Here is a 27,053-nt window from a genome sequence, read left to right as displayed (position 1 = left end):
TTAAGTTCATAATAGTTTCTGTTTTGGTGATGGTGGTGGCTGTTCAGTCATTTCACATGTCTGACTCTTTGTGACCCCATTTGGGGCTTTCTTGGCAAAGACATTGGGGTAGTTTGCCATTTTAAAGCTCATTTTACAAGTGAGGAAACAGACAAACAGCCTAAATGACCTGCTTAAGGTTACCCATTTAGTAAGTATCTTTGTCATATCTGAACTTGGATCTTCCTCACCCTGCTAACAGAATTGTCTAAAAATTGGTTGGGCTGCTTTAGTAAATAGCAATTTCCATCTTGCCAGAGTTCTCGAGGAGAAGCTAATTAAACATTTATAAAGGATGTTATAGAGGATATTGCTATAGAAGGTATTGGTTAGAACTCTAAAGGCCATTACAATTTTGAAATTCTATGATTCTATGGCATAGCTTTCAGGCACTAATGTCACTAACATATCATGATGAGGCATCAAAATAGAAACTTAGCCTTAAGCCAAATATTTATATAGGTATTTTATTCACTATAACCCTAGAAAAATCACAATTTGACTTCTTCATTAACACCAGTCACACAGTATCATTGTGGGAAAGCACTTTTTAAATTTTAAACATTATATAAATGTGAATGGTTGGTATATTATAATTCTGATAGCACTGAACAGCATTTAAAGAAATCATTAGCCTTCTCTCTTACCTCTTTTAAAAAAAAAATCTATTTCGCTCACAGTATTTGCATTGGCCCTTCCCAAAATCACCCCTCCCCCCAGAGCTATTCTTGTCTTTTCCTCCTCCTCCTCCTCCTCCTGTTTCCCATCTGACTAAGCTAAAAGAGCACAAGCATCTGCCTGCAACAATTAGACTCAAAGTTCCTCCACAAACAGATTTTCATGAAAGGCAAACAAAAAAATAATAGGGAGGAAAGACATTCTTTTTAGATGCATGCCTTGATTTTTACTTAGTCTTGCATCTGAATTCTGTAAGCTCTTTCCTTTACCTATGTCAGGTAGACTGAGAAAAATCCTCTGCAAGAAGCTGAATTCCCCCAGTGTCTGATTTCCATGATCCTCAGACCAACTGCTTTGGGCACCCCTACAGCAGACTAGATTAAGCAATCTTTCCTTTTGTTCCCTCTGTGCCTATAAATACGATTTCCAGCTACAAGGCAAGGATATAAGAGATTAGGGTTTCATGGTCTCACTGAGACCAACACACCTCTGCGTAATTATCAGCAATGTGTGAGAAATCATTGAAAGAATAGGTCGGTCTCTATTTTATCAATTCCCAGTAGTCCATTTCTATTTTTTTAAGTCAAGGTTATTTCTTTTGGGGAAATTATTCATTTCATGATAAAAAAAATAGTTTGTTATTATTTTTATTTTTTCATTTAGCAAGTATGTGTTTTTTAAATTTTTTAAATCTCTCATGACAAGTTCAAATCCAGATTGAAACGCTAACTAGCTAGGTGACCCTGGGCAAGTTACTTAACAGGCTTGTCTGAGTTTCCACAACTGAAAAAATAGGAATGATAATAGTACCTACCTCACAGAACTATTATGGAAATCAAATGAAATAATATTTGTAAAGCACTTAGCATAATACCTGTTACATAGTAGGAGATAGTTATATAAATACTTATTCCATTCCCTTCCATATTACCTCGTTGAGCAATTTTTTAAAATATAAAAATAAAGGCTTAAAGGAATAGCTGCATAGTCCAGCAAAATAATTAATAACTTGGTCTATTTTGCCTTTTCAAATTCATAGTTATGATTATTAATTGTATATTTCCTTTCATCCTGTCCCCTTGTACTTTTTCCTCTTTGCTGATCCTTGTGATTTCATAGAAAGAGTTTGCCTGATCCTTGTGATTTCATAAACGAAACTGTCTGCTTCCTCTTTTTTGCACCTCTTCTCCTTACTCTACCCCTGATCTCTTTCATCCTTCCCTTTTAATTTTCTATTCACATTCTTCCCTTCAACATTTGAGTTTATTTGATTTATTCCCTCACCTGTCTCATCTTCCCCAGTAGACCTCTCTTGTCCCTGTCCCCTTCTAGTTCCCTTTTGAGTTTTATATGTTTCTATAATGAAATCTGTACATGTGTGTGTATGTGGGTGGGTAGGTGTGAGTGTGGGTGTGGGTGAGTGTGTTTGCATTTATATCAGTATATATAATTGTGTTCAATCTTCCTTTATTTGATTCAAATTAAAGTGAGGCTCATGGGACTCTTGTTTTTCTCACTCTTCCATCACTAAGTGCTTATTCTTCATCTTATGCATTTTCTTAATAGTCATTTTTCTTCCCTTCTTTCTTCTTTCCTCCCCAGTATAGTCCCTTGAACCTCTATTTTTGCCTTCTCAAAAAAACATCTACACAGAACAAAACCACCCACAGATTCTATATAGTTTTAATTATTTTATAATTTTAACTTTTCTTTATGACCCTAAAAGATATTAGGGTTCTCATCTCCTTATTAACATAGAAACAACTCATCCCCACATATATCTGTTTGATTAAACAAATATATGTGTCTTTCTGTGTTTCTCTTGGCATCTGCATTTCCTCTTTAAAATATCTATTCAGTTCTGACTGGAATGCTTGTTCTATTAAAAGTCACTTTTTCCCTCTATAGGATTATACTTAGTTTTACCAGATGGGTAATCTTTAATTGTAAATCTTTCTCTCTTGCCTTTTGTAATATCACATTCCAAACTCTCCTCATCTTTTCAGTGGCAGCAACTAAGTCTTGTATAATTCTTTTTTTATGGTTCCTTGGTATTTAAACCACCTTTTGGCAGTTTATAGTGGTGGGAGGGAAGGGTTTCTATGATGTAGGAGCTCTTGATTTTGACTATGATGTTTCTGGGAGTTTTCATTTTGGATTTTCTTTCTGAGGATAATTAGTAGATTATTTCTATTTCTATTTTGCTTTGTGGATCTAAGTTCTAGGAAGTTTCCTTTTATAATTTCCTAAAATATAGTATCCAAACTTTTTTCTGATCATAATGTCCAGCTAGAATGATGATTCTTAGATTGTCTCTCCTTGACTTGTTTTCCAAGTCAATTGTTTTTGATATTATATTCTTGGATTTTCTTCTATTTTATTTTGATATTTCCTATTTTCTAATTGAATCTCTTTCTGTCTAGATTATTCTAATTTTTAGGGCATTCAGTTCCTGAATGAGTCTTTCTACCATCTGTTTTTAAGGTGTCATCTTTCCTTACCATTCTTTTCTCCCTAATTTTTCCATTCTGTATTTCTTGTTTCATTTCTTCCAGATATTCTTGTAGTCCCTGTGGCCAGGGCAATTTTTTTCTGATTCTTTCCCTGGGCTTATTGTGGGGTTACTATCCTGTTTACAGGATTATCTCTAACCATCTCTCAAACCAAAGCATTTCCTCAAAATTTCTTGGTTTGCTCATCAAGGACCCTATCCTTGAGTCCCCAAATAACTAATGGCAGAGTTGTATAGTCCTGAGTATAGTGAACCAGATTAGGCTCCACTTGAAAGGACTGCTGGCAGCTCCAGGGCTAGACTTTTTCAGGGGGCCATTATCACAAGACTCTAGGAGTTCTCTCTGCTAAAGGTTTTGTCTGGAGTTCTTTCTCCCAGTGCTGAATAAGAGGCTTATTCCCAGTGGCAAGTTCCTGCCACAGGCTTCAGGGTCTATCGAGGTGTGTTTTTTCAAGGTCCTTTCTAGGGCTCAGAGCACTGATGCAGTGATGGAACCTGCCTGGAACCTACCTGCTGCTCTCTTTGCTAGGTTAGGGATGCGTTAGGTTGCTATTGGGATTGATCCAGACTCAGATTCTACTTGGCTTCAGTTGGAAATGGGCTCAGGCAGCTATCCAAGGGCTTGGGGAGACTGGGCTCCAGTGATATTTGGCTCAGTCAGGGAGTACCATGCTGAAACCACCCAGAATTCCCTAAAGTTGCTCTCTGGTACCTTGGATACCACCAGGTGAACAAGGAATTCTGGGACTCCCCTGAGAGTTCCAGAGGTCCCCTTCATTTTCCCTCTGCAGCCTGCCTTAGCTTCCCAGCACCCCCTTAAGTGATTCTTTTGCCTTCCTTATGTCATTTTCAAATAATATCTTAAGCAGGACTCAGTCACTCCCCCTGCAGCATATGTTAGGATCACCTCCTTCCCTATTCCTCTCACTTCTCCCACTCTATCTGGTGGGGAGAAATATAGGAATAGATAAATCAAGAGGAGAAATACTCAAATACATGAACCAATCAAGAGATGAAACAGTTTTTTTTTTAAAAACCAAAAATGTGAGAGAGTAATCCTATATAAATTTGATCCTGGTTTTGTCTCCAATTTCCCAGAAATCTAAATTTATCCAACTGAATCTTCCTCCTTATCTTCCTTCCTCTCCTTCTAGATCCATTCTAAAACTTTGTCCAGGGAGCAAGAGAGAGAAAAAGGGAAAAGTAACACTATTGGATGAATTGTGAAATTGTGTAGAGGAAAGAGAACATCTCCTGAACAATTTTCAGGATTGGGTCTTCTGCATCAGTTTCTACTAAGCAACTCACAGATGTATACCAAATATATACCAAAAAGATATTTCTTTTTTTAACGGACAAGATTTTGAGGATACAAGACACTGGGCAGATCTCTGTACCTCCTGCTAATTCTCCTTCCCCAAATTTTTATATAGGGAAAAAATGATCAAATCAATTATCAAAAATAGAAGATTTGACTTAAGAAAAAAAAATCTCAAAAGGACAACCTCTACAAGATGGGTATCTAATAGGAGAAAGGAGCCGTTTGACCAGTTTCTCTTAGTGACTGTGTATAGAAGTGTATTTCCAGGCTGGTTATGTGTATGTAAGCTCCAGGCATTTTTAGCATGAGATAGAAGCTACTTCATTTGCACATCCTAACCCCACGTACCATCTCTGATATGCTGCTTAATCAGCTAGTCTCAAAAAATAAGTTTAACATCCCACTTCCCAATCAGAGATTTGGATGATGACTCTAATTTTCTGGATCTTGAGATAGCTTTTGATGATGCAGTTTTAAGATGATGGAATAGAAATTGGAGAAATGGGTATAAGGTGGTGGGAGGAAGGGAAAATGAGAAAACAGAAGGTTTTTCTAAAGTCTTCAGTGGTCAAAATCCTCTGGGCATTTTGTGAAGAGATACAGTTTCAATGAATCATATCAACCGCAAAACAAACTCCATTTTTTTGTCTCTTGTTACAGAAACGGGTCCTCTTCCTCACCAATGACTATTTCTTTACAGACATCAGTGACACACCTTTCAGGTGAGTTGAGTGATCCCTGGTAGGCAGGAAGCAAGACTACCAGCCTGGATAGATGCCGCTGTAATGGGCTACAGTGGCATTTGGAGGATTCTTGACTTAACAAGGCAGAATGATGTAGGAGAAATAACACTGAACAGGGAGTCAGAACTGGGCTCTGGTCCAGATCTCCCATAAGCCAGCCCTCATTGAGTATCTCTGCCCTAAGCTTCTTCATCTGTAAAATGAGAACATTTAGTCTGCATCTTTGAGTTCTTTTGTGCCTCCAAAAACATGTGGTTGTAAGGATCCACAAGGACGCTAGACTTCATGTAGACTTACCAAATGAAAAAACTACTTCCTCTCTGACTTGTTTTCTCTAGAACTTTATTTGTTTATAAATAGGAAAAGTTTCTGGAAAAGGAGGCAGTGATCAGTCATGCTTTTAGCTTGTACAGATATTAGATATAACTACAAAATCTTATTAGAGTGGCACTCTATATATCAACAAGAATTCAGTATGAGATGAAGTTAAGGAATAGTGGGGCGGGGCGGGGGGGTGAAGAAAGTCTGTAAGGTCCCACTTGAGATTTTCTTTGTTTCAGAGAAGGTCAAGGTCAGATGTAGGGGAAGGAAGTAAGGAGACTAGATAATATTTTTTGTAATAGAGAACTTAGTCAATTTGGGGATTTTTCTGTGAGATCCCACAGGGAAAAGGATGCTCTTAAGTCAAAAGACTGTTATGTGCCTTTATCTAAAAGAGAAAGTGGTAGATACCTATGAAATGGGTAGGGGAAAAGTGTTAATCATTTGGGGTTGCCCACTATAGTTCTAGTAAGAAAAGTCTTTAATGCTGGAGTCAAATATGTAGAAAACTCATAAAGTGAGTAAAGACGGGGAGAGGTCTCATAACATGGAGGAGAGATAGCCAGTCTTGGAGTCTGAAAGACCTTCATGCAAGTCCTGCTTCTAACACATCCTCTGGGAAAGTCCCTTACCTTTCCCAATGCCCCAGGAAATTCTAATATCATAAGTTACAGAGGAGTCATTGATCTTCACTGGTAGTTTCTACCCTTGGAGTTCCCCAGATCTAGGGTGGATGAAGTCATAGGTCTAGGCCAAAAAAACAAACTGTAGATTGGACTAGATGACATCTTATACTCTTTCCAACTCTGAGGTTCCATGAAGTAGCATTGAAGACTAGAGACTATTTGGTGCTGATGAACAATAATTTTCTTTGATCTTTGATGCAGTCTAGGAATGGTGCTGTCCAGAGGCCATGGGGAGTACATCCTCCTGGGAAATACTTCAGTGGAGGAAGGTGGGTCAAAGCAATGTTTTTTCTTCCTTTCCTTCATTTCTGGAATAATGGACAGGACCAGCCCTGGGGTAAACAGATTTGGCAGCCCCCCAGAATTCCCTGCTTTGAAACAGATTCTAAGAACAGTGACTGTCTGGTGAGGAGGTGTCTGCAAGCTTTATGATATCTGGGTTACCAGGACACGAAGAATCAGTCAGCCAGCCAGGCAACACAATTGATTAAGCACTAAGCTTGCCAACTGTCAATAGTCCAATTCCCCAAGATTTGAAGAAGACAGAATGTTACATATGAAAAGTAAATTGTTGAAGGAAAATGCCTGCCTCTGAGCTTTCGTGGACTATGGTTCTTGTTCCTTCATCTAAACACATTATCCCAAATTTGGGGAGTTGCGACAAATGGGCAAAAGGAGGTAGAAAAGAGAGAGAGAGGAAGGGAGAAAGAGACAAATATAAAGTGATAGAAGGAGAGAAAGAGAGTCAGAGAAGGAAAGGGAGATGGGGAAGAATTAATTACAGTACATAATCTAAGAGACAAGGAAGAATGCTCTTCAGCCTGTCTTCTCCAGCCCTAGAACTCTACTTCCTGTGATGTAGCACTGTTTGTGCTATACAACCACACAAATATATATGTATTCATGTCTGCATATAGACACATATATATTTTTCTGTGTGTGTGTCTTTCTGTCTCTCTCTCTCTCTGTGTCTCTATTTCTGTCTCTCTGAGTCTCTCTTTCTCTCTCTCTCTCTCTCTCTCTCTCTCTCTCTCTCTCTCTCTCTCTCTCTACCAGGGATGAGTATATTATTTCCAACTATTTATCAAGCACTGTAGTGGGCCTTGGAGATACAACGAATGAAACAATTCCTACAAGAAACTTACATACCACTGTGGAAAACAACAATCACATATATAAATATATGCAAAATAAACTTTAAAAAATAAATTCAAAATAGTTAAATACCAGGTTTTTTGAAAGGGCATTTGGAGAATCAAGAAAGGCCTCTTGGAGAAGATGTTGCTTATGCTACATCTTGAAGGAAAGGATAAATTTGTGATGTGGAGGTGGATGCAAGGAGGGAATAAACCCTGGTAATGGAAGATGGACCCTATAAAAACAGAAAAGTAGAAATTGGAGTATCATGTGTTAGAAACAGAAGCCCGTTTCACTGGCTCCCAGTGTTGGAGTGGGAGTGCAATGAAGCTAAAAAGACTGGTGCCAGTTTTCAAAGGGCTTTAAAGACCGAACAAGAGGCTGTATGTTATTGTAGAGGCAATAGGGAGCCAGTAGGAGAGTGACATGGTTAGATCTGTGTTTAAGGAAAATCAGAGGCAAACATTGTGTAGGGTAAATGTAAAAAACTTGAGACAAGGAAATCAAGTAGGAAGAGAAGGGATGATTAGATGGTAGCTGTGTGTGTGGAGAGAAGAGATGAGATGCAAAAGATGCAGAGGAAATGGCAAGATTTAGCAACCAATGATACATAAAGTGAGGAAAAGTAAAGAGTCAAGACCAATGTCAAAATTACAAATCTTAGAAACTGGAGGCATGAAATAACAACAGAAATAAAGAGGTTTGGAAAGGGGAAGGGATTTGGGGGTCAAAGAGTTCAAGACATGTTGAGTTTGAGATGTCTGTAGCACATCCAGTTTACAATGTAAGGAGGCATTTTGTTGTAATGATCAATTTTTAAAAAATCAATAACCAAAAAGCACAATGGGATACTTTCCTGTCATTCACTCCTCAACTCTTGGTAGTCTGGCTAGTTTAATCCTCAAAGCTACTAATAATGTCTGAATTGTCAAATATGATGGTCTTTTTTAGTTTTCATCCTCTTTGATTTATTTCCTGCATTTGATGCTGTTGGCCAACCTCTCCTCCCAAATACTCCCCCTCTGGGTTTTTGTGAAAATACTCTCTCCTGGTTTTCTAATCTCATGTGACCTCTCTTTCTCTATTTCCTTTAATTCTTCATCATCCCTATCTTATGTCCTAACTCTAGTTGTTCCCTAAAGTTTCATCCTAGGACTTCTCCTCTTCTCCCTTAACACTCTTTACTTATAACTTCCATCATCTCTATGCAAATAACTTGCAGATCAATAATATATCCAGCCCCTATTTCTCCTTTGACCTTTAATCTAGCACACCAGTTGCTTATTGGATGTGTCAAACTGGACATCCTGGAGACCTCTTCATACATTCCAAACTGATCTTATTCTCTTCTCTCCCAAACCTTCTTCTTTTGCAATTTTCTTTATTTTTTGGATGAGGCAATTGGGGGTAAGATTCAATTTAATCAATTAACATTTATTAAGCACCTGCTCTATGCCGGGTACCATGTGAAGCACTTAGAATACAATGACAAAAATAACTACCCCCATCCTTAAACAATTTACAAATCACTGGGGAAAAAATATATACATTTATGAGAACATACACATTATATACAGAATAAATATAAAATCATTTTACAGGGGAAGCATCAGTACTCAGAGTGATAGCTCAGATGCCATCTCCTCTATGAATTCTGCCCACATAGGGTTGATATGAGGTTTCTATGAGAAACTAAATATTAAATATTTTGTAAAATTTTAAATGTTATATAAATATTGGTTGTTGCTGCTGTTGCTGTTATTATGAGTCTCTAATTCTTATCTTATAGAGTTCAGATGAAAATAATCTGGTCTACAAATATACATTAGTATATATATCTATACATACAGAGAGAGAAAGATAGAAGCAAGCTAATGCCCAAAGCTGAATAGAATAACTAGGTCCAAGGAAGTGTGTATGTGTGCAAGGAGCAGGAGCAAACCTGAATTCAGGTCCAGTGGTGGAGTATTTCATATGGGAATGAGCAGAGAAATAACAAGGCAGATGGCCAGATGTTAGAGAACCCCTGGTTCACTGGATGGGATATGAAAATAGTCTGGGGCCAACAAGATAGGTGAGTTAAGTGAATTTCTGCCCACTCACTCATCCATCAAGTTACATTTGATAAATCCAGTGATATATAGCTTTGTAATGTGAGATACTTGTACTTTCCAAAAGAGTTAGTGTGTGTAAATATATATGTATACATATATTAATAAGAATATATATACATATACAATGTATATATGTGTGTATGTGTATATATATATACATACATGCATATCCATACACATAATGCATCTTTGCCAATTTTGTGTTCGTGGAGCCAAGTGAATATTGCCCATAGAGGACTTTTTTATTTAATTCTTGGATCTTAGTCAGTTTATATGCTTTATCCAGCAGTAAACCACTTTGGATTATATTTCATAAACACAACAGGGATTTTTATCAGAAAGTCTGTTTCTCAGTAAAAACTATGTTTACTTGTTCCAAAAATATTTCTGTAGATTTTAACTTGTCATATACTGTAAAAATGTCTGTCAATACTCTTTTTTCCTTTTTGGCAATTAAATGTTAGATTTTTCTATAACTGTGACTGGTTAATATTGTTTTTGTAGAATACTTTTGAAATCTCTTATGGCCCATTTTGCAGTTTCAAAGGAATACATTAAGCCTGGTGTCAATTGCTTTAAAAAAAGTTCATCCCATAAGCTTTGATTTCAGGGAGCTGGCATATTTCTTAATTAAACCACAGCTTTCTCCTTCATAACTTTATGTTCAGGATGTCTTGCTTAAAGAAGATCACCTTATTTGTAGGTATTGCCTTTGTCAGTTAATTCAATGTAATCTTACATTACGTTATATTAGAATGTAAATCCCATGAGGACAGGACAACTTCACATTTGTCTTTTTATCCCAGGGCTTGGTGTATATAAGATGCACTTTCATAAAAACTTATTTACTCAATGTGACTTCCAAAGTCAAGTTTGAAGCTATTATTGTTGTCATCATCATTATACTTTTACTAAAACCTGCAGCAAAAAAAAATTTTGTTCCTCTTCAGATTTTCCTGGAACATTTTATCCATATGTCTCTTTTGTCCTCATCACTCCCTACTTCAAATTCTACTTTTCTGCACACATGTTTATTAGCATCCTCTACCACACTAGATGAAAGATGAAAGGAACTGCCTTTTTTTCTTTTTGTATCCCCACTGACTAGCACAATGTATCATGTAATAGATGTTTAATAAATGTTCCTTGAATCAGCATATGGGTCAGTGGAATTATTTTCACAAAACAATTCATTTCCCTTCCCTTCTTTCTTTTCCCTTTTCTTATAATAAGTGTGAATTCTCATTTCAGGACTGCATGACTTATTACAACCAGATTTGACTCTGGCCAATGAGTGGTAAGTAGAAAATATTTCATTAGTGAGACTGGTGAAAACTATGGGGCTATACAAGGAAAAAGGAGAAGATGGAATTTCTCTGAGTAAGTCCCATTTTCCTATATTACAGGATTTACTGCATCACAGATATTGATCCAGCTCATCGGAAACTCAGCCAGATGGATGCTATGGTCCAGTATCTGACTAACAAAGAGCCTGACCTGGAATGTGAGTGTTACAAATCATACTGAAACCAGAGAATAGTAATCCCTCACTTTTCTATAGCATTTAACAATTTATAAAGTACTTTTCTCACATGCTAAGTCACAAAAAAAGCATTATTTCTGTACCTTTTACAATTAAGAAGACCAATGCTCACAGAAGTTATTCAATCAACATATTAAATATTTACTATGTTCCAGGCACTGGGCTAGATGCTGGAGGTACAAAGAAAGAAAAAACAATTAGTTTCTGCCCTAAAGGAGCTTACATTCTACTCGAGGAAAGGTGTGTACATACATACATACACACACACACCCAACATAAGAATATAGATTGGACCTGCAATTTTCTTGTTATAGAGAATTTTCAGATAAGGAAATTTCTTCTACTAATGCATTTTGACACTTTCTCTGCAACTTATCGTCTTAGAGAGTTGCCTAGACCTCTAAATAAAAGGTTAGCATCTTGCTGAAGGTCACACTGCCAGTATGGGTCTATATACAAAACTAACCCAAAATAATTGGGAGATAGGAGGGCAGTGAGGGATAAAGGAAGGAACTAGAAGCTGTGGGGATCAGGAAAGACTTCATTAAAAGGGTATCATGTGGTTTGAGTCTCGTAGGAGAATAAAGAGTTCCAGATGAGAAGGGATTGCATTCCAGATACAGAGGAGAATCATTTCAAAGGCAGAGATGGAGATGGAATGTCATTTGTGAGAACCCAATTTAGCTGGACAGTGTGTGTGCATGAAAGGGAGTGATGGATAATAAGACTGGAAAGATAGGCTGGAACCACATTGTGAAGGATTTCAAATGCCAAAAAAAGGAATTTATATTTGGTCCTAAAGATAACAGGCAGTCACTGGAGTTTAGAAGCACAGATAAAGAACCATTTAAACAATATCAGAATTATTGCTTGCCCCACATAATTTGTACATTATAGATATGGAAATCATTGACTGTGATGATTAATTAAGCCCATTAGCGATGATGAGGTATATAAGGGAGAGTATATAAGGAAGAGAAAATGTCAGGGATAGAACCTTGAGAGGATGCCCATATGTAGAGAATGAGAATTAATGGTGATCTGGCAAAGGAGATTAAGAAGGAATCAGAAAGATAGAAAAATAAATAATATAGAATTGAACTGAAAAAAGATAAACAAGTATCCAGGGGAAATGAGTGGTCAACAGGATCAAAAGTTACAGAGGAAAAAAAATGAAAAAAGGAAGTTACAGAAAGATCATGCAGGATGACAATTAAGAGAAGGCCTTTTAGACTTAATAACTAAATTGTATAGAGTGGAGAAATAAGTAAGAAATGAAATGATAAAACTGAATTTCTTAAGATAAGAGAGGGATACAGGTTATTTTTACCTTCTGCATCCAATTCTTCCTGTGCAACAAGAGAACTGTTCGCTGCACACATATATTGTATCTAGGATATACTGTGACATATTTAACATGTATAGGACTGTTTGCCATCTGGGGGAGGGGAGGGGAAGGAAGGAGAGAGGGGAAAAGTCGGAACAGAAGTGAGTGCAAGGGATAATGTTGTAAAAAATTACCCAGGCATGGGTTCTGTCAATAAAAAGTTATAATTAAAATAAATTTTTCAAACCTCAAAAAAAAAAAAAAGATAAGAGGGGGATAAGAGGAGTTAGGATTAAATGTACAAATAAGGACAAGAAACTTCGTCATTGGCAAGGAAAAGGAACCCTTATTTAGAGAGAGCAATAAAGGAGGAGAAAACCCGTGAAGATATAAAGGGACTTGCTTGGAATAGGGAAGATCAAAGAGCTTATGTTGTCTGGTGTCCATTTTCCCAATAAAGTAGAAAACAAAATCATCTGCTGAAAAACAAAAGAAGCATTAGGTCTTTATGTCACCTTTCAAAAGCAGCAGCACCTTCCCCCAATTTCTTGAGCAGCTGCAAATTCCATATTCCATGCTAATTTCTTCCTTTCACAGAAGACTCCCTTCCCAAGAAGATAGTTTTAGGAAATCATATTTAGACCCACATGACCTCTTATTCATCTTTGTAAATTATGTCCTCAGAAGGCTAATTACTACCCCAGATTCAAAGTATTCTATGAGTCAACACTCTTAAACTATAGATCATGAGTCCCCCAGTAGTGATAATAGTCAGCCAATAGACAAAATTGGCTCAGAACAAAGGTACTTACCAAGATGGTCTAATAAGAACAATAGTTTCTCTCTCAAATATTTTCTATTTATACAGTATGTCGCTTGTTTGTATATACTTGGTTGGCTCTTTTCTCCATTAGAGTCTAGGAAGGCAGGAACCATCTCTTGCCCTTCTTCATATCCTTAGCAAAGTTTCTGACATATAGTAGGCACTTAATAAATGCTTACTATCTCACTAATTACAAAAGACCACACACACATGCACATATACATAAACCTATGGTGAACATTCCAACAAATAAACATAGTAACATTGAGAAAACATGAAATACCCTAGTAACAAAGTGCTTCCCTCCTTACCTGTTGCTCTCTGATAAAGATGTCACCAAGGGAAAGGCAAAAATGAGAGGGTTCTTTCTCCATAAGTAGCTCTCCTTACACTGCCAAGGGTCCCATTCCTCAAAGCTGTTTTCTGTATCTACTCTACACAAAGCAGCTTTGAGGAATTTGTATTCTCTATGGTTGGCAAGTTAGCTTTTTAAAAGTCATGTAGGGCCTGGACAATTTTCAGCCAGTCAGTGACTAGCTGTGCTAATTCTATCAAGGAAGAAATAAGTATTTCATAAAGGATTAACATTTTATCTGTTCTTCCTTTAAGACATTAACTCCTTACTATCTCTGTTACCTCCTCTATCTGTCATTTCATCAACTGGGCTGGGGGAAAAATTGATTGATTAGGGATATCCTGATCAACACACACACTGTGATATACTATATGAAAAGTTCATTGGAATGGGTCTCAGAAATCCTGGTTTTCAGTCCCTTTTCTGCTAGTGGTTTACTGCATAATATTGGGCAAAGTTCTGCACCTACCTGGAGAAAATTACTATGTTTGACTTAATAATCTAAAGATTTTCTATTCTATTTTATTCCATTCTAATAAGGTGGAACTGAGACTATTCTAGCCTAACCTAGCCATTCTAGTCTTCCTAAATTAAAGAAAAATCTCTGAAAGAGCAAAAGTATCTATGACTGGGCAGGGTGGGCAGGGTGGGCGGGGTGGGTAGTATGGGCAGGATGGTGGATGAGAACAGAGAAGAGAGTCTCCTTTTACTTTGTAAAATAGTGATTTTCCTTTCTGTAGGTGATGAGGAACTGGTGCAAGAGGTCCTGTTTGATGCTGTGGTGACTGCTCCAATGGAAGCCTACTGGACAGCTTTGGCCCTTAACATATCTGAGTATGTCCTGAGAAGGGATGTGAAGACCCAAGCAAGAAGTTGGGGATATTTCAGACTTTCCCAACCTAGCATGCCTTAGATCAGGGCCTCCTACTCAACTAGTTACTCAGAAAATTACTCATATTTCCTAGTTTGCCCCCATTATGATTAATGATAAGGATGGTAGGGTGTGGAAGTTTCCTCCACAATGCAGGCTGAGCATTTTTCTAGGATTTCCTGGCCAAGGTTCTCAGGAACAATCATTCATATCCTTTAACAATATAAAAAGTGTACATTGCCCCCCCCCACAGACCACATGCCCAACTCTTCTCTGGGATGATTCTATCTCTAAGTGATAAAAGATAAGGGCTGGCTCTCTGTGTCACTCCTCAACCAGTGGGTCACAGGACCCCAGAAAAGTAAATCTAAGCATTCTATAGAACTGTTTTCTAACAAATATGAAGGGTTTCTCTTCAATAAGTTGTGACTATGTCTTTGGCATACCTTGGCATTCTGAGTTTCCTCAGAAAAAAAATTGACAATTTTGACCAGAAGATAAGATCTAACGATGGTGTTTGCAAGAAAAAAAAAAGGAGAGTGGTTGTCAGGGTGTGTGTGTGTGTGTGTGTGTGTGTGTGTGAGAGAGAGAGAGAGAGAGAGAGAGAGAGAGAGAGAGAGAGAGAGAGAGAGAGAGAGAGATTAAAGCAGATAGATGACTGAATATAGAAAATAGGGAAGCAGAGAATCCCTCCTGGTTCACTCTGTGTTACTTTTCCCAGTTTTCAGGCTGGTAGCTTTTAATATACCTCATTACTGCCAGATGGTAATACATGGTGCTTCTTCACATTGAGTAGCCTTCCCCATAGAATTGATTAAGGAGCATCCTTTTGTCCCCAAGGGTAAGAATTGGGCCATGTTATTAGCCTTACAAGAAAGATAATTACCAGCGTCTTCACAATTTCATGCTATGGCAATACCACCTTTGAAACAGCCCTAAACATCCTAAACATGTAGGGTTCTAGTGGTAATAGATTCTTAAAGACAGTAGCTTAGATGTTGATTTACTTGGATGCATCAGTTTAGACCCTGCAAGAGGTTGGCAAAATCTAAACAATATTTGGCTCTAGTCAAGAAAAAATGTTGATTAAAACTGGAAATAGTGGCTCTCAAACCTGGCACCATATTTCTTCCCCACAGGGATTGTTGTGGCAATGTGAGAAAAAATTTAAAATTTTTCCTTTTTACATTTTGGTCAAAGACCATCAAAACTTCTCCTACATATGTCCCAAAGTCATTGCCTCTTGGTCTTTTCATTCCCTTAAGACCTGGAATAGGTTATTCCTCAATGAATTCTCTTAATCACTATCCTTCAAGTCCCAAATCTCCAGGAGCCAAGCGAGCAGTATGTGAAGAGTAAGCTACGGAAGGAAATACAGAGTCACTGCTCTAGAAATCAGATAAACAAGGAAGGGAAGGAATTTCATGGGGAAACCAGTACCTGCCTAAAGTGGCACTTTCAGTGAGTGGTTTGCAATAGCAATTTGATGGAATGAATCTTCCCTAAGTAGACTTCCCAGAAGTCACATTTGGGGACAAAGAGGAAAAAGAAAAAGCCCAGAAAAGCATTTACGCCTGTACCATATTTTTTTCTGGCCACTCTCATAAACCTAGGAAGCAACAGCAAAGATTTTGTCCCAATTTCAAGAGTTAACCTTTTTCCTTCCCTGGGTCTCTTCCTCAGCAAATCTGATGATGTGGTAGACATGGCCTTCCTGGGCACTCGAGCCGGCCTCATGAGAAGCAGCTTATTTGTGAGCCCTGAAAAAGTATCTAACAGGTGAGCTACATTAACCAACCTCAGACTTAAGAGATTTCCTACAGAAGAGATCAAGACTTCGTTCCTAGGTTAATAACATAGTGGTGATAAGGAAAAGTAGAATTTGATTCAGATCAGGATGAGAAGAGCATGGCCAGGAGAATGAATGAAAGCCTAAGAACCATACCACAGACAGTGCTGGGAGGTGGCAGTAACAAGGAGAGAAAGGAATGAGGAAGATCATCTACTTTATGGAAACAGTAAAGAGATTTTTCCTTTTGGGTCTAAGAGTGTTTTCTCCAAAGTGACAAGCTATGCTTTAAGAAGCTGAGGGCTGTGCTTAAGGGACAAATAGCAACCATATGTCCTGTTGATGTTCTAAACAAAATAACCAAAAATGAAAAAAGACTTTAATATTAGACTACGTGTCCCAGTTTTTGACTTAGAAAATATGGCCACCAAAGATGTAGGTCAAGGTCATCTACTTCATTATTATGAACTATTCCCAGGCCCTGGAAGAGGAAATTTCTGCCAAATCCTATGATATGAGCTTTCTGGAAATTTTTCCTTCAAGCCCCTTTCTCCTAAGATATATTTGGAGGTTGAAGAGTTCTTTCTCTGGTCTAGCAAACCTTTAAAGGATCCCAGAACTCCTCATCGGTGAAACATGTCGTGGGCTTAAGAATCACTGTCCTCCAAATGGCTTGAAGATTTAATAATGCTCCTGTCCCAGTGGCCTGCCATGCTGTTGTCATGGCAACGGGAAAGTCCAAGCCAAATTGTAAGAGTGCTGTGGAAAACAGCACCACCTGGTGTCTTTGCATCAGAAACCAAAGACCCATGAATTGTATAGCATAGGGAAAGAGTGGGAAGGGGGCCGTTAGGTCCATTTGCCACTCTTTTCCTTAATTCTTAACAATATGCCCACCCTGTTTGATTTTTTAAATTAGGGTCCATTAGCTCTGAAGCTCCATTGCCAAGATTATACTATATGACCCCAAAGACAGAACTCATTCTCTCTTAGCAGAACTGATGAATCCTAGATAAGCATCCTTAGAGAAACACACTCACAACCTCACTCCTTCCCTCCATCTTGGTGAAAGATGATAACCAATAGACGGGCTCCCTGTAGCCTAATTGGAAAGAAAGGGGATGAATAATGGAAGGAGACTTCCTGGCTCATTCTCCTGAGAGTGGGCTGCTGTCACCTCACCGTGCCATTTTTGAAAATGAGTTCAGAAAGTCAATAACTGGTTTCTCTGGACCAAGAATCAGTATAGTCCCTAAACTCAATCCCCAAGAAATTGATTACTTTGGCGGTAACTGCTCCAACCCTAAGGCTCTCTTTCCCCTATCTCCAGCCCTTCCTTCCATCTGACTCATAGTCATCGATCCTAGGATTTGAGAACAGGAGAGATCTTATACATCATTTAATCCAGTCCCTTCATTTTATGGATATAGAAGCTAAAGTGGTGAAGTGCTTTATCCTGGATTTCTTTCTATCTCTAATCCAACCAGGGAGGGCATTGAAAACCCCTTGAACAACAGAGGCTAGGCTGGAAAACTGCCTGGTATTTATAGATGCAATAAAGGAGGTACACAAATTCTTGGTATTGTCAATTTTTTTGCCACCATTGCTATTACAAGAAAGAATAAAATCTCAATTTTAAACTAACTATTCAACTAAGCTATTTCTGAAAATACCTGGGCCCTCTCTACCATGTGAGTTAACTATAAGCTCTTATATATCTATATGAGATATGTTAGACTAATGGAGTATTCATACTTTTTTTTTAATGTCATGTCAGCCTCCCTCTATCTCTGTACAAGGCTATTAGGTCAGCCTTCCTTGCTGTCATTTAGTATAGAGAGGAAATGTGGTAGAGATATTGCTAACACAGTATCTGATGAGATAAGCAGAGACAGTCAGATAAAACAGATGGGAGAAAAAGAGAGAATAGGTTTTTTTTTAATTAATCACTATTTGAATTTATCATTTTCAGTGTTCCTCTCTAATAGCATTGAATATGTACTATCAAAATCAGACAATTCTATCCCAAGTTTCTTTGACTAATTCTTGTATGAAATATGAGGATTAGAAACCATGCCCTGTGAGAAACAGTTTTTTAAAAGCTAGCAATTGTTCAACCCAAAGAAAATGGGAAATATGATATCATCTTTAAGTATTTGAGGGGTTGCTATTTGAAATGGGAATTAGTTTGTTCTGCTTTGCCTCAAAGGGTAAAATAGTGACTAGAATTCTGAAAGAGAAAGATTTCAACTGTGTATAAGGGAAATCATTGTCTAAAAGTAGCACTGTCTGCTCAGGAGACAGTGGATTTTTCATCATTGGAGGTCTTTAATTAGAGACTAGATGACCACTATCAGGAATATTGAAGAGGGGATTCTTATTCAGATAGCATCTGGAATCTAAAGTCTTTTCTGTTTCTAGAGTCTATGTGTGTGAAGCTTTCCAATTTAAAATTTTTACTCTAAAAATCTTAACAAAAATCCATTAGAAGACCCCAATGAGACCCAATTAAGTCAATTCATCCTATGGGCATTTAAGGGTAAAAATAGGACAATAAAAAAGATAAAAATAAAAAAAGATATGAAAAGATTGTTATAATGAACTGTTTTCTTCAAATCTCAGCAAAAGTTTTACCTTTATCAAGAAATCTTTCTCTTTTCTTTGAGATTATTCTTAATTTATTTTGTATATCATTTACATGTTATCTCCCCCATTAGACAATGAACAACCTGAGAGCAAGAACTAATTTTTTTTGAGGGGGGGTATAGGGGAGCAATTTGCCTTTCTTTGCATTCTCAGAATTTAGCAAGGTTCCTGGCACATAATAGATGTCAACTAAGGAGAATCTTATAGACTTCTGAAAACATGCTAAGTCCCTCTTCATTGCAGGAAATTCCTGACCCTAGAAGACAAATCAAGCATCTTCACCATGGACCACTTTCCCCTTTGGTACCGGCAGGCTGCTGAGCAACCAGAAGATTCCTTTGTCTTCAGAGTCCCTTTTGGAGGGGAAGCAGGTAACTCAAATCCTAACACTGATGTTAGAGATGTGGCCGAGGGATTTCTTCCTTCTTTCTTAATGCAAAGCTTAAGAAAGTTAAACTCTTGAGTGAAAATCATCCAGCACTCTTGGATCTTCTTCTCAACTCTCCTTTTGATATTTTGTGAGTTAGTGCAGATTATTCAATTCTGTAGCATGTATCTTTTATTATCTGTTACTGTTTAGTCATTTCAACCATGTCTGGTTCTTGGAGTTTTTCTTGGCAAAGAAACTGGAGTGGTTTGCCATTTCTTCCTTCTGCTCATTGTACAGATGAGGACTGAAGCAAATAAAGTTAAAAGTGACTTGCCCAGAGTCACACAGCTGGGAAGTGTCTTGAAGCCAGATTTGAACTCAGAGAAATGAGTCTGCTGATTTCAGACCTGGTGTGCAATATAAACACGGCTCCAACTAGCTATCATAAAATGAGAACAGATAATTGTGCTCCCCTAGATCACAGGATCAAAGATTTAGAAATGGAAAAAAAAAACTTAAAAGTCATTTAGTCTAACTTCCTCGTTTTATAGAAGAAAAAGCTCAGAGAGGCTGAATAAATTAATTGCCCAAGATTACTTAGTCAATATGGGGTAGAGCCAAGATCCGAAGCCAGTTCTTCAAATCAAGAATTCTTTCCACAGCACCATCCTGCTGATTCCTAAAGAGGTCATTTGGAAAGCCAGAGATCTTAGTAGAAAGATCAAAGAGACTGTGAGTTAGGACACTTGGATTTTAGTCCCAGCTCTGCAGTTAATGAGTTCAGAAACTAGTTTCCTAGGCTAGTTTGACAACCCCAGTTTTCTCATTTGGAAAATAAGTATGTTAAATTCAGTGATCTCTACCAACCCTGAAAATATGATCCTGTTAGTCTAATTGGTAAATGAACTACCTACCCTAAGGAATATAAGGATCTCAGAAAATCCTATTGTCAGAGGCAGAGTTGGTTCTTCATAAAGGCAGGTTCTTTATATGTCAGGAGTTAGGGCAGTTTTGAGAGCCAGTAGACCACTAGTGCCCCCCCTTAACCTGGGGAAATGACTAAAATCAAAGGATTCCCACAGTTAAAGCTGAAAGAGACTTCAAAGATCAAATCTAATCTTTTTCTGTTATACATAAGGAAATTGAATCTATAGAGGTGAATTAAGGTCACACAGCTGCTTAATAGAGCTGAGCTTTTTCTGAGGACTCCTTAAAAAATTACCATCAGTGAGAATATTTCACCTATGTGAGATTTTTCTCTTCCTCTTTCTTCTTCTTCTTCTTCTTCTTCTTCTTCTTCTTCTTCTTCTTCTTCTTCTTCTTCTTCTTCTTCTTCCTCTTCCTCTTCTTCTTCTTCTTCTTCTTCTTCTTCTTCTTCTTCTTCTTCTTCTTCTTCTTCTTCTTCTTCTTCTTCTTCTTCTTCTTCTTCTTCTTCTTCTTCTTCTTCTTCTTCTTCTTCTTCTTCTTCTTCTTCTTCTTCTTCTTCTTCCTCTTCCTCTTCTTCCTCCTCCTCCTCCTCCTCCTTCTCCTCTCCTCTTCCTCCTTCTTGTTTTCTCCTTCTCCTTTTCCTTCTTTTTCTTCTCCTTTTCCTTCTTCTCCTTCTCTCTACTTAGCTCCCCATTAATCACAGATGACCAAGATGTTGTTGGAGTAAAGAAAAAGGCAATTAGGAATCAGGACTAAAGTGTGGGGGTAGGGGGGCAGAGGGTAAGATTGAGGCAAGAGAGATGGAATTAGCTGAAAGAAGAAAAGGCTTTTGCATCCAATTTTATACCAGTGGATGAATAAAAGAAATTTTACACTCATTGTCAAAGTCAGGAACAAACAGACAAAAACTTGATGCACCCTAGTTAGGGTCTTTCCTCCTACTCACCACTTTCACCAAGTTATTTTTCAAGTCAACGAAGGGATAGCCAAATGCAAAATGCTCCGGGAAACAGCACATTAAAGAGACCTAGCCTCAGAGAGGCTCCAGGTTGTCCGATGGGCTAACTCAGGAATCTGAGACAGCAAAAAATTTCTCAATCTCACTTAAAAAAATGTTTTCTAAATAAAAATGTTGGCTTAAGGAGGAGGTTGGAATTGTGTATCAAAGAAATGCATTGGAAAGATTAGGAAAAGTAGGTCTAGAATTACTTTGTACCAGTGTGGTCCCCACATGAGCCCCCTGCTTCTGTCTATCCCAAATCTCTTCTGCCTCCAGATGTTCTGTGCCTAAGTCTCAATCCTCCTTCCCTTTGCCCCTCTCTACCCATCAAAATTAAGAATAGGGGAGCAGGTAGATGGTGCAGTGGGCAGAGCACCAGCCCTAAAGTCAGGAGAACTTGAGTTCAAATCTGGCCTCAGACACTTAATACTCCCTGGCTATGTGACCCTGGGCAAGTCACTTAACCCCAAATGCCTCAGGGGGAAAAAAAGAGAAAAAATTAAGGATAGGAACTGAGCACTCTTTCCCAACGACCTCCAAGTATTCTTGGTGATATTACTTCTGTGACTGACAAGCAGAGGGTCTGTTCCTGACCCCCAGGACAGCCTCCTATAGCATTGTGAAGGCATTATTAGGAAAGGGTGATTCAAATTAGTGTCACCCAGAAATTCCCCTTACTCCTCCACCCCACCCCAGATGCTGTCCCTGAAACCAGCTCTCCACCTGCGCCTTGTCACCAGGACTCTGCCTGCTGACTGCCTGGGAAGCTTTTTGTGGCATTGAGGTAGGAGGGCAGGTGGGTGGGGAATTGAGCAGCAAGGAAAAGAGAGGGAGCCTGACAACCCAAAAAAATTGGGCCAATGGGGAATGGCAAAGCTGAGGAGGAGAAATCAGCTCTCTCTTCACCTAGGGATCTGCACTTCGACTTACTCGGGCACACACAGGATCACTCTGGGACAATGGAAAGAGAGCTGGGTTCAAGGCACAGATCCTGACTCATCATTTGTTACCTTTGTAATCCTGGGCAAGTTACTTTTCAAGCCTCAGTTTCTCTATCTGTAAAATGAGAGAACTTGACTAGATAGCCTTTAGATCCTCTTCCATATCAAAACTGGTATACACTTATCCAGATACCCAAATGGTTATTGAGTTGAATTGAAATCCAGAAGGGGGAAAGATGTCCACACTCAAAAGAAAAACTTCTCCAGGGGACATGGCCCCAGGGATGTAAGAAACATAAACCATTGCTCTTTGCTTTGGAGGTGGGGAAAAGGGATTCTACCCTCATTGCATCTACCCTATCTTTTGCTGTCGATGCAAATAGCCATAGAAGGACAAATGGCCCGTGCCCTGGAAGGGTCTTGAGGACACCAGCAGATTTTCAGTCTCCCTCTACCTCACTACTTGTCCCTTTCACCCAGAAAGCGTTAGCCCTGGAGCAGCATCAAATACATCAATGTTTCAATGGTCACTTATACCTTTGGTACCTGAAAAATGATGGGTCCTAGAAAAAGGACCTAGGCCCCCTAAGATTTTTAGATAGCATTTTTCTGGGAATTTCTTATCCTTTTCTCTTAGCATTTCCTAAATGGCAATGTCCCACATGTAGTTTGTTGTGTAGAGCAGTCTACAGAACTCCAGGCAAATGCCACCAGATTTCAAAAGCATCACTTTGGGGAAGCTGACCTTTGCAATTACTATGGAATGAGCTTTCCATCAATACCAGCGTCCTGGGCAGAGGGAGCTCCTAGAATCAGTGTTTTAGATTACAAAGCAATCTCTAACTCATTATAATATAGTAATATTGAAGCACAATTTGACATGTTTATGCCACGTTAAAGCTTTCAGAAAGCTTCATATGCTTTTTTGAGCCCTACATCCTATAAAGTAAATTCTACAGCTATCATTATTCTCACTTTATAGATGAAGAAATTGGAATCTCAGAGAGGTTAAATGACTTGACTTATTTGTCATACACAGCTAGTAAATGCCAAGGGCAGAATTTGAACCCTGGACTTGCTGATCCCACCTTCTATCAACAAGACTGTCTTGCCTCCTCATAAGGTGGTACAATGGACAGTGGTCGAGCTATACTACAAATGTAGTAAAATAGTGCTCCAAACTTCCCATGGGCCACATCATAAAAATCATATTAAGCCTATAACAATAGATAATTTGGACCTGTTTGTTTCAGGCAAAAATTGATGCAACAAAATTTCCATACAACAAAAGAATGTTGGAGTTCATCATATTGAGATTTGACAGTGAGATTATGAATTGCTCTGTGATGCCTGATGAAGACAAGGCCAATACACACATAACAATTTTCTGTGTTTTCTGTGGCAATAGAGAGCTCAAAGTTATGCCTTAATTTCTGCTTCCTTAGCAACTCACAGCTTAATGATAAACAAATATTAGGGAGAAAAACACAAAAAGTCCCTATTCCTTTCTACTAGGCTAGCAGAGAGCTATGGCATCAAGCTTCAAGTCAGGTTTGGTAGTCATGGCCATTATTTTCACTAATAAACATTCATTAAGGAATCACCAGTGTAGAATTCTGGATAACTTTCTTTAGGGCTGTTAAGACATGAACCTGTCAAGAGAGATCAGATCTGATTTCTTCCTACAGTTAGGACAGCATTACATAACACTTGTACTTGATTTTAAAGGGCAATTCACCAGTTCCTGGAATGGAGCCAGCAATCAGCCAGGTCCTATGCAGAGAAAGGATGCCATCAAGAAACCCAAGATGTTGCTCTATTGAACTACAGTGGGGCAGGGATGATCAAGGAGGATGTGAATGCTTTAAACTTTAAAACCTCGATGCTCAGGTGTAGCTAGGAGGAGAGTCCCAGCCTGGAGTCAGGAGGACCTGAATTTAAATTTGGCCTAAGACACTTAACACTTACTGGCAAGAAAACTAAAAATGAAAACTCAAGTGTTCCCCAAACCACCCCATATTGTCCCAATAAGGGTTTTAGATTTATATTCATCACCGAAACACAAAAGGGAATGGGGGAAAGTAGCAAAAACTCTCTTAACCCTTTTTCCTCGATCTCAGTTGCTGAGATCTTGACCAAGAATTGGTTTTGTCTTTCCCCAGGATCCGTGACAGTGAGCACAGCTGTGGCTGTGACTGTGGACAAGAAAACAGCCATTGCTGCAGGTAGGAGCTGCCTTCATGAGGTCTAGAAGGGCAAGAGCTAAGCTCAACAAAGTGAGGGAGAAGGGGAGAGAGGCTTGGTATACAAGGGAGCTGGAAAAAGTCCACTGGGTCTATTTTCTGACTGCGGTTTCTAATGTGAGAAAAGTCACCAGGCTCCTTAATGCAAGGGACTGAAATTTCCATATGGTACTTGATGGTATTTCCTGAAAATTCTTCTCCTAATCTCCTGCTCCATCCAGTCTTAGACTTGGGTCAGGAGAATACTATGGAGATCTCTGCAGAATTCTGTTAGAGCATGGTATTAAAAACCAGGATACTGGGACTCGATTCCCAACTCCTTGCCTGACAACCTGGCTGCAAATCATTTTTCTTCCTCCTTTTTTAGTTATCTAATGAAAGGCTCTTTGAGACAGGGGGAAAATAAATAAATAAAAAAGCATTTATTAAGCACTTAACATTTTCTATTGTGGCGCAGTTAGATGAAGCTACAATGGATAGAGTGCTGGGCCCAAAGTCAGACTCAACTTCTGGAGTCCAAATTCAGCCTCAGATACTTACTAGCTGTGTGACCCTTAAGCAAGTCACTTCACCCTATCTGCCTCAGTTTCCTCATCTGTAAAATGAGCCAGAGAAGGAAATGGCAAACCACTCCAGTACTCTTGCCGAGAGAACCCCAAACGGGGTCACAAAGAGTTGAACACAACCGAACAACAGCAATGTTGGATTTTTCTGCTAAGTATTAAAAAAATAAAAACAAGATAGTCCCTTGTCTCAAGGAACTCACATTCTAAGTTGGGGGAAAAGAGAGAGGGAAGGAAAAGTCAGCACATGGAAAAGGTTGTAGCCGTAAGTCAAAAGGAAAGGCTCCAAGGTCCTTAGGGTTCAATGGCAAAGCACTTGCTGTGATGTTATTTCCATTGATAAAAACCACATCTGTGTCAAACTATTTGGCAGTGTCAAGGATTTGGGTGGTAAATACTGTCATTTCTGCGTCTTCGGTTGCTGGGGCCTTAGCCCCTGCCAAACTGCAGGGTCTCGTCTCTATGAGAGTTGACTGAAAGGCTAGGCTTGGAGTAATGATGGTAGTCTGGGTCTTGCTATTCCCAGGGCTTGTGGGTTCAAGTCCCTGAGCTGCTTCCATCAAGGTCTGAATAGAGGTGATTAACTGTTTCCAGAACCAGAGAATCTTGCAGTCAGGGTTCTGCCACATTATTCAACCCAGCCCTCTTGTTTCTCAGGAGAAGGAAACCAAAGCCCATGAGGGCCAAGTAATGGCCACAATTACACGGTTGGTTGGTAATAGAATCAGTACTTGAAAATCCTGTGTCCTGAGTCCCAGCCTACTGCCCTGTCTATTCCATACCCATTAACTAATAGCTTCCCTGCCTTATTTCTAAACTGTTTGAGGTGGCAGTTCCTCTGTAAGGAAGAGTTGCTCTTCTGGAACTAGAAACAAACTAAAAAGGGCAATACGTGAGACAGCAAAGGCATCCCAGACATAAACAGTTGGAGGCCAATCCCAGCCCCGTAAACTGAAGGCACTATTTAATCAGGTAGCTGGATAATCTACCAGTCTTTAGTTAGGGATGCAAAGGGCTCCTCATCTTCCTCTATCGTTTTACATTCTAGTTCCTTCCACCTGTTCCACCTGCTGTTTCACATTAAAACAAATTTCTGAGGAAATACTTTAGGCCTTAGCAGAGCTCAATGGGGAGATGAGGGTCTTGCTACCTGAAGGTTGTAGCTGATCTGTGGCATAAATCCTGGGAAAGGAAGTAAAATTACCCCCTACAACCCTCCAGCATTTGTGGTTCTCTCTCTACTATTCTTTACTAACTGCAGAAGTGATATGCCAAGGTTATCCCAGCAGCCTCACCTTTTCTGATTTCACAGAGTGCTCTCAACTCCAGAACCTTGCAGACACATTGGTTGAGGAGAGTGGAAATAGAGACTTTCCAATAATTTGTGCCTTACAGTGAAGTTGGTTCACCTTCATAGAGCAGAGATATCTGTGGGGGGATAGGTCAGAAGAGGAGAAGGATCAGCCAGCCTGTAGGGTGGATACTGGCCAAGCTGGAGGGATTCAGTCTGAAGGAGACCTGAGAGTCATTTCCATAGTCCTGAGCACATACAGAGTTGTGAGTTAAGGGAATGGAGAAAGATGAAATCATCTGAGCCTAAAAATGAGATGCCAGAAGCCCTAGAAGCACTTCTTCTCATGAGTCACACTCTTGGGCTGCTGTCTATCCTGAGACATAAAGGATGGGATGGCACAGCACTGCAGAAGATTGGAAGGTTGATTCAGTGTCTCGATACTGCCCCTACCTGTCCTTCCCCTAAGCCATCACACACTGAGCTCACCTGGATCCCAGGACAGAATTGGACCTCCAAGGCACCAGTTGCCCTAGAAGCTGCCCTAACTGCCCTTTGTCTTCTGAGGTGTCTGAGGAGGAAAGGGTGTAGAGGAGGCAGTCCTCCAGGGTCAGGCTCCTGTGCTCTTCAAGTATTTGGTGATGCTTTATAACGCAGAACTGAAGGGGAGCCACAGGAGGTTGCCATGGAAACAGCGTCCCTGGTCCCTCTGGTCTGACTCACTGCAGACAATTGCTCTTGATCTAGGGTTCCTGGATGTGACAGGAGAAGGATCATCTGCTGGGCTCTTTCAACTTATTTTTCCCCTGCTTC

At 39.2% G+C, this 27,053-nt stretch overlaps 1 protein-coding gene across 1 annotated transcript in view; it reads left to right on the top strand.

Annotated features, from left to right (window-relative positions):
* The window catches only part of LOC100925979 (voltage-dependent calcium channel subunit alpha-2/delta-4), a 77,953-nt gene extending 53,000 nt beyond the window's left edge, over positions 1–24,953 (top strand). Inside the window, exons 19-26 of the mRNA XM_031939619.1 lie at positions 5,211–5,272; positions 6,502–6,569; positions 10,803–10,848; positions 10,958–11,055; positions 14,340–14,433; positions 16,154–16,249; positions 19,149–19,276; positions 24,306–24,953. Coding sequence (XP_031795479.1) covers positions 5,211–5,272; positions 6,502–6,569; positions 10,803–10,848; positions 10,958–11,055; positions 14,340–14,433; positions 16,154–16,249; positions 19,149–19,276; positions 24,306–24,394 — 681 coding nt within the window. The 3' untranslated portion in view covers positions 24,395–24,953. The remainder of the gene's footprint in view (positions 1–5,210; positions 5,273–6,501; positions 6,570–10,802; positions 10,849–10,957; positions 11,056–14,339; positions 14,434–16,153; positions 16,250–19,148; positions 19,277–24,305) is intronic.
* Positions 24,954–27,053: the final 2,100 nt, after the last annotated feature.

This window comes from Sarcophilus harrisii, chromosome 5, assembly GCF_902635505.1.
Source record: "Sarcophilus harrisii chromosome 5, mSarHar1.11, whole genome shotgun sequence".
Taxonomy (NCBI): domain Eukaryota; kingdom Metazoa; phylum Chordata; class Mammalia; order Dasyuromorphia; family Dasyuridae; genus Sarcophilus; species Sarcophilus harrisii.
This window is presented reverse-complemented; position numbering and strand designations above follow the sequence as displayed.